This window comes from Ixodes scapularis, unplaced genomic scaffold, assembly GCF_016920785.2.
Source record: "Ixodes scapularis isolate PalLabHiFi unplaced genomic scaffold, ASM1692078v2 ptg000323l_1__unscaffolded, whole genome shotgun sequence".
NCBI lineage: Eukaryota > Metazoa > Arthropoda > Arachnida > Ixodida > Ixodidae > Ixodes > Ixodes scapularis.
The window spans coordinates 686627-694910 of NW_024609965.1; the positions used below are offsets into that span (position 1 = coordinate 686627).

Consider the following 8284-nt stretch of genomic DNA (forward strand, 5'->3'; position numbering starts at 1 on the left):
CATTCCCCATAACTTAAAAGGTCATAAAAGCGGCAGTGGACATTTGTGGCCAGAAAGGTGTGTTGAACTGCAACGTCTATTGCAAGCAAGGAGACATTTTCCCCGGCTACTTTCGATTTGAAGTCCCAAGTTGGAGACGTCAAAATAATGAATTAGTGCTACGACTTACGACGTTTGTTTACTTCAAGTCGTGCGATATAGTGATGTCCCGTTAATGCACACCTCCATTCCCAAAGCAAAATGTCCATAGTGCGAGTTGTTCATAATAATGAGACAAAAATACATGTATTTACCCAGTTTGTCTTCCAAAGTGTTCTCATAATAAAGGGGTCTGTGTTAAGAGATGACACATACATTGATAATTGGGAAACCTGGGATATTCCTCAAATAAAAACAGTTTGAACAAGTCAGTTATTCGTTTTCTTAAATTTTTATTTGCACACGTGGAAAAAAGTAACACCACCCCAACATAGAAAAATATCAGTTCTCTGACCAAGCCTCCTGATCAAAACGCAGTTGCCAAGACAGTCCATCAAGCATCGCCGGATGTAACTGACTGCAGATAGAGCAGAAAACACGCACCCTTGCACAGCGGCCTGCCACCCATATAACGTTGCAGTTTGTAGTGGTAAACCATGCCTGTAATGATGCAAAAGTAACAATGCCTGCCGAAGGCAGGCAGGCATTGTTACTTCTGCATCATCCGAGTTCACGGCTTAGGGTAGGTTTGTGGTAAACTTGAAACGAAGATTGTATGAAAATATTTCAATGAGGAGCAGTTGTGAGATAAGGTTTGACATCTAATCAACCATTGACTGAAAATCTTCGTAATTAACCAGAGTCACCCTTAAATTTAAGTGTAAACTGAACAAAACATTCTGTGATCCTTCACCGATCCAGACTGCTCAATTCAAGAGGCTATCAAAAATGGACACACTGCAATTGTAGAATGGATTCCAAGTCACAGGAAGGAAATCACAATTTAATTCATTTGGAGAGAAAGCAGAAGAACAATTCGTTTCTTGCTTGACAAGTGCCTGCCTCCCAAAGTAAAAAGAAAAAAAAAAGTTTTGTTTTGTTATGTTTACACAATAAAAAAAATTGCATTACAGGCAAGAGGAGAGAAAGCATCCAACAAATTTGAAATGGGGAAATATAACCAACATAAATTTTTTTTTTAGTGTCACTAAGATTTTCTTAGGGTCCTTGCACGAGACCATGATGAAAGAATATTCCTGGCTTGAAATCTTGTTGGAATCCATGTTCACTTTCGTCTGCTTCTGTTTTATGCCTTTTTATGTGCAAAGGCACTGTTTTCCAGAACGCTAGTTCTTTGCGTCACAATTAACTGTGCCAGCCGCACAAGTCGCTGGTGCTCAATTTTTATACATACCGGTCTTCACTCAAACCTAAGACAAGCCTCAAGACTGGTTTTGCTCACTGAAATGGCTTCTGCAGTCACCGTCAAGCCCACTGAGGCAGCTCAGAAAAAAAACAAAAAAACGTTAGTCTGGGACCTAGGATGACGTTAGCAAAGAATCGCTTACATTAAAAATGAATAGAGAAAATGGTACAATGTGCAATACCGCAGACGGCTTATTAACATTAGACTTCATCGTTTTTTTTAAAGGGCAACTCCGCTCGATTTCAAATACTTTGACATGATGATTGATTTCGCATTAAAAAGCCCTAGTAAAAAACATTACATCATTTGCTTTGCGAAAAATGGAATATATATTTTTAAGTCCCATTTTAAACACGAGCAAAAAACTGAAACTGAAACTTCGGCTCCGTTTGGCAACATTGGCCTCGGGCCGTCAAGAACATGGCTATCACATGGTACAACATGTCACGTCATCCTCTACACGACAACGGGCAGGATTGGAATTGGGGCGGGCGTGTGCCAGGCGCAAGTGTCGTCTGCACCACAATCTTCACCAAGTTTTGGTGTCTACAGCATTCAGTGACGTCTGCCCAACTACGGCATAAGTCTGCACACGTAGTGGCTGTAGTGTGGACTAAATTGCGAGAGACAATAATCACAAACACGGAGACGACGAGGGCGGTTGCGACGCGGGAGATGGTGGTAACGGCGAGGCGACGAGACGGCTCCCAAGAAACGTGTTGCGCAGGCGCATTACGCCAATCATGCGGACACCGCTTAGCGCTAAGAAGAAACGTTGCTGACATTACACATTACGCTTTCCCGGAGAAGTAAAAACTGGGGGCAATGGCGATGACGTTTAGCTCAACACGTTTAGCTCCGACACAGTTTGGGAAGTTCCACAGCATGCCAAACTCTGCTGCGATCCGCTCCCACTGGGCAGTGTCGGAGGCCTAGAACAACAGTTGACCAAGTCTTAGCCAGAATCACACAAACACCACCAAGACAAACCAAACACCTCAAATCCAGAAGTGTCATATGTTACACCATTTACAGTTTCTTTTTGTAAGAAGGCATAAGTGCCATGAATACTAAGATGTTTTTTCAAGTGATCCTAGCACAGCACTCATAGTCCGTGTTCCCAAATTGACTCAATCTCACTGTAGGGTAAAGGTTCTGTACCTGGTGTTTGAAAACCTAAACGCGTCCAGTGTTTCTTTATCTGTGTTGTCCCGTGACATGATCTGCTGCAGTAACTCGGAGCCATTCGAGTTGGATTTGGGAAACAGCCGTAATGTTGCATTGGTCGCAATTATTTGCAGTTGAGAGTTTGCAGGGAGTGTACGCTTTACACAGAGAACGTCAAATCTAAAGTATTCATAAACAGCACAAGCCACGGCATTAATTTCTGGTAAAGAGATGCAGTCATAACTGTCTTTCACTTTAACTTCCTTATTTTATTCACTTCACTTCATCACTGTGGTTGCACAAGAGGTTGTTGTCTGTGTTTGTTGCATCTTCAAGAGTTTTGTGAAGCATTAAGATCACAGCCATGAGATATTGGTTTAAGATAGGGCTTTTGCTGCACAGGGAATTGAAGTTTCTTTAAAATGGTTAATTAGCAAGACCTAGCCTGTGTCTTTGATTTACTTCTTTAACTCCTAAGTTGACCAGGCACTAGAAGCTACCTGCTCAATCGACTAGTCGTGTGTCTACCTTTTGTCACATGATCACGCTCCCTTCTGTGGCCACGAGCAGAAATAGCGGTCAGAAGACGAAAGGGTGGCGGTTGATTTTTCTGGCAAGCATGTAGCTCCCACCATACTGCCAGCTTAGGGGTGGAGGAAGTGTAGTGCAGCACATAACTTGTACGATGGAGCATAAGCACCATTGTGCTTCTGTCACTAATGGAGGCTTTTTGTGGGTTCGCTCCTTGTCATCAAAAGTGCCAGTGGTCAGCATTTCTGGGAAACAGAAATAGGGCAGTAATGGCAGCTTGTACTTGGCTACAACTTTGCCCTGCGAGGAGCAAATGCCGCGGGAAGGCTAGAAAAAGAGGCAAGCTGAATTCAAGGAAGTGCACAACGAAGTACAAGTGGCTACAAAATGCAGAACCAGGATCGCTCAAATAACTAGACGAACTATATTAGAACGCTCAGCACTGCTGGCGATGCAATGCGCAGCACACTCCAGACACTTACAAATTTCAGGCAGCATGTTGCAATTATTGCAAGAAATGCAGACGCATTGTCAAGGCATGCATCAAAAAGCGGAAGGACACGAAACATTCGCACACAAATCACAGCATCTATCTATAACAGCACCAGGTGCAGACAAGTGTGCCACAATTGTCATGCACCCTTCCTCACTGGCTACGTCCACACTGTACGAGCTGAACACCGTGCAAATACTACCAATGTGCTGAACTTCACAGTGGACGTAACAGTTGACAACAGGTGCTTGAACTTCAAGGTTGACTTCGGAGCAGCCTGCACACTCATCAGCAAAGCGCCGTTATGTTCTACATGGATGAACAGCCCGCCTCGGCTGGAAACTGAACTGAATGAGCCGACGCTGTGTGACGTTAGGTCCGGACATGACAGCAACACTGACATACTCACCGGGCGGTACAATGGGTCCAGTACATGGTGCAGTGCCCAGCACGTCTCCCGTAGGATGTTGCTTGCTGTCGATCGTCCGATCCTGTAGCACATGGATGCCAGCTGCTGAGAAGACCCATGAGCCAGGCACCTAAAATGTTAAAGTTGTAGGTCACAATGAGACATGTGCTATTTGACAAGCAACAGAAACAGTCAATGCTTGGAGCAACAGAGAACAAAAAGAGTGATATAAAAGATGAGTCGGGCTCAAAATAATGTAAATGAGATGTTTGTATGTAGACAGTTAAAGGATGTTCTACCTTTGAAATCTGATGACAGTAGGTTACAATCAGGGTTCCATGTTTTCAGTAAATACCAATAAAACCTAGAAAAATAAACCTAAGTCAGTTTTGTCAAAATCTGGGAAAACTGAAAAACTGATTTCGAGCTGTCCTTGAATTACAAGAGCCCAAGCTTCACGGGAACAAACTTATTATGTACAGCTTTATTTTGTGCTGATCCAGAAGGAACTATTAGTAAACTGCCTGCTTTTTTCTCAGGAACCACAGACCTTATTCCATTTCCTTCACTTTTGGTCCTTGGAAGTTTTCAAGTATTCGGGTTGCGTGCATATTTATTCAACATTGTTGTTGAAAAACAACCAATCCGTGGGGACAATAAACCCCAAAAATACACCTCCAATTTGAAAAACAAGAACTCTGAAAACATGGAGCCTTTTTTATATTGCAAATAAATTAAGCCAGTGTAGTATGGATGCTAGCCGTAACATACACCGTGCAGTGGTGACACGAGCAGACACCAATACGATGCTCATTCAGATTGAAACGGGTAGGTGTGGGGATTTAGGCCAGGCTCCCTGGATCCCTCAGCATAGACCTTTTGCTCTACCTGCTTGGAGTCATGGTGCATTAACACATTCGGCCACTGATCCCCCACACTAGGAGTCTCCTCACGGAAAAGTGTGAAGATGGCCTTGCACGCCAAGCGCTGATTGGAACGATTAGTGGGTTGCCGAGAGCTAGCAGCCATTGGCTTATTGCACTCATCGAACCCACTCGAATGTGACAGTAAAATGCCAGACGCTTGCGTTCCACGTTTTAAAGCGCTCGACGAGTGCAGTGGAGACAAAGGCTGCCCTTTTCTCCACTGCACTAGTTGAACCCCTTCGAATGCAAGAGCCAAACACCAGACGCCTGTGTTCCACGTTTTCACCCGTTCGACACTGCAGCAGATACAAAGGCCGCCTTTATCTCCACTGCACTCGTGTGTTCGAATGCGAAAGCCAAACACCAGACGCCGGCGTTCGAACGTGTTTGATGAGTGCAATGCAGACAACGGTTGCTAGCTTTCAGTCTACCCACTAATCGTTTCAATGAGAGCTCTGCGTTTTGAAGTCCCTGCGCGCCCTCGTCTCCTCCTTTCTCTCACTTCCTTGGCACACTGTCTTTGCTCTCTTTGTCAGGCATTTTGCATGGCATTAGTCACTTAAAAAAAAAAGTCTCGGGGTTTTACGTGTCACACCAACGACGGGCACCTGGCACGCCCCAGCAGAGCACTGAGGATTAATTTGGACCACCTGGGGATCTTTTGACGTTCAACCGAAAGCTCAATTACACGGCACCCTCTCCGGAGTAAGCCTCTGTCAGATTACGGGCACCTCAACTAAGATACAAACCCGTCACCTGGGTATCCATAGGCCGGTGCTTTGCCTCGGAGTCAGCGAGGTAGCGATTAGTCACTTCAGTACACAGACCGTAGATAACTGAATGTCATGAAGGCATACCCAGAGCGCTTATACATGCCTTGCGCCTGACGTCACGCCGCGATGCCCCGCCCTCGATCGCAATTGCTCCGTACCACCGGGGGACCGGAGAACCTACAAAGCGTAGTCGACGGCGTGTTTCGCCCGACCGTGACGTGTTTACGCAGTTTGAGAGCATAGAGTTTTTGTTTTGTGTGTGTGTGTGTGTGTTTGTTGTTTTTCGCACAATTTATAAACAAAACGTTTTCATCTATTTTTACCAGCGCCTACGGGCTAAATATGCAGTCGCCGGAGGAGCGGATGTTGCCGCCCTGCAGAGATTACTTCAACGAGCTCGTTGGGCCTACGAGAGCGAGATAAGCGAAGAAGGTGGAACTTTGCGAAGGCGAGGATCCCTACGAACTTCACATCGGCGTGGACACGACATTCGACACCGCCTTTTTCCCTAACGTAACTCGCTGAGCCTCGAGCACTGCGACTCGAGGCTGAGCAATCTCCTTCGTCCGTGTAACCGAGCTTCAAACTCTGCGCCCAGTCAGGATTCGTGTCATCGAACAACTTAGAAGGAGGTCCTGTAAAACAAAGAAAAAACGCCATTCGCTGACGCACTCACGTTCGCGAAACTCGGCGCAGCAGACAATGCTGCGCCGAGTTTTACATTCTTGCGACAGCAACCGGGTGAACGCGTCCTGAAAACGGAGAACGACAAGAAGCATTTCTTATCTGTAACAAAGTGCTCGCTGCACACCTGTCTGTTCCCGTTTGCGACCAAGTCGGCCCTGTTAATCTTCGCAAACCACATGCCCCTTCGCTTCTATGACAGTTCCTGTGTCCGCCAACACTGAGCGAAGATCGCCTTCGGTAGTTTGAAAAATCTCGCATCCCTGACGGTGTTACGATCACGACGCTTGTTGCTCTTAGTCCTGTTTGCACAATTAATAACCACACATGCAACCATTCTACGTAGCGAAACCTTCGCTCAGCAAGGCAAACTGACGGCAACTGCAGGGAACTTCCTATCCAGCGATGACGATTTGGTACAGCATAATGGCGACGGCCCTCCAGCATGCAATTTTAATGACGTAAGTGCAAGGCATGTATATGCACTGGAATGCTGTGAGAGATATATTGGCTTATGGCAAGGTTATTTGAGAGGTTCTTCAACTTACCGGATTGTGAACGACAAACGTTCTGCAGGGCTTATGGACTCCCTGAAGAAAGTCGCCTTTTTCTGCAGAAAAGGCCCCACCAAGGAGAGCAGGTGGTCAAATCTGTAGACAAAGTGCTTATTAATGTTTGTACTCAAAAGCAATTTGTTCAATACTGTGGGAAGCTATTCTTAAGAAGTGAGCCACTGAAATTAACAATTGCAGGAACAGCCTGTAAAACACTATTTTGTAATTTGGTCTTGTCCTCTCGGTACAATGAAATCAAAGCAGACAAACTTGTGCACTTTAGAATTTGTCGAACACAGCTGACAGGAGTCTACTGAAAGTGACCAAAAATGACCTGCCAATGTTTTTTTTTTTTTTTTCTCAATCTTTTCTTCAAAAGTGATCGAAGAAAAACGGTTATATGAACATAACCCAGCCATACTGAAGTATTTGCACATGGTCGAAAAAGGTAAAAACTCGGGTGTTTTACGAACCAAATCAACGAATAAGATTACATGTTTGGATACATGGTTTTGCGCAAAAAAAGACGGACGCAAGAGAGAGAAACAAACACAGCGCACGTTCACCAACTCGCCCAACAACAAACTATTTTACAGTAGATTACATGGCACGCCCCAGTCATGGAACAATTTCGAGCACTTTCTTTCTCGATTACACAGCGGGCACCGCGGGCGGGATTCGAACCCGCCAACTGGCGAATCATAAGCAAAGTGCGGCCCTTTGCCTCAGAGCCACCGAGACGATCGAACATCCAAACGTATCTTTTTTGTGACTGTTTATGTTCAAGGAGAGTTAAGTACCCACCTTTGCGGCGTCATGCGGAAGTATCGGAAGAAGTCGCTTCCGTCGTCGAGGCGCATGTTCCAGACAAGCTGGTGAAATTCACCGTGCGTTGCCCGGGACCGGAGCAGAAAGCGAATCCACTCGCGTGGCACCCTCCGTCGGGAACGCAGGCGCATCGCTGCGGACGCTCGTGCCACAAGTACCCAGTCCACGTCGTTCCCTGACTCCGCTACATATGCATCAACACACTGCAAGAACAGTGTCCGCAGCACATCATTGCTGCCGGAATCGGGCCAGTCCGGCGGGATCGGGGCCAGGGGTGAGCTACTCGCCGGAGCAGCCATGTTGGGACGAGAAGCGAGCACCGTCGCATCATCCAGTGTTGCCTGACTATGTCGATTGCTAGAGGCTGAAGCCGAGCCCTTTTAGCGTTCTGCTATTGGTTGTCGACGCGACTACGTACGACGCGACTACGTACGACGTGAACAAAATGTTTAGCTGGTCGTAGCAAAACGCAGTGGTTGCTATAGCAACTGTCGTCCTAAGAGGTTCTAAGAGG

The 8284-nt window shown here is 46.0% G+C and overlaps 1 protein-coding gene across 1 annotated transcript; it reads right to left on the reverse strand.

Moving 5' to 3' along the window:
- Nucleotides 1-532: 532 nt before the first annotated feature.
- On the reverse strand, nucleotides 533-8069 carry LOC120841742. Its single transcript, XM_040212708.1, has 5 exons — nucleotides 7747-8069; nucleotides 6937-7038; nucleotides 4006-4135; nucleotides 2256-2337; nucleotides 533-639 (listed from the first exon to the last, which is right to left on the reverse strand). Exons 1-5 carry the CDS (start codon nucleotides 8067-8069, stop codon nucleotides 533-535), a joined length of 744 nt encoding a protein of 247 aa, XP_040068642.1.
- Nucleotides 8070-8284: the final 215 nt, after the last annotated feature.

Coding starts and splice junctions, on each gene's coding strand:
- LOC120841742 (XM_040212708.1), bottom strand. CDS start 8,069: ATGGCTGCTCCGGCGAGTAGCTCACCCCTGGCCCCGATCCCGCCGGAC. Junction 2,338..4,005: donor TGGACCCATTGTACCGCCCG/GTGAGTATGTCA, acceptor CTGTTGTTCTAG/GCCTCCGACACTGCCCAGTG. Junction 640..2,255: donor AAACTGTGTCGGAGCTAAAC/GTGTTGAGCTAA, acceptor GCATCATTACAG/GCATGGTTTACCACTACAAA.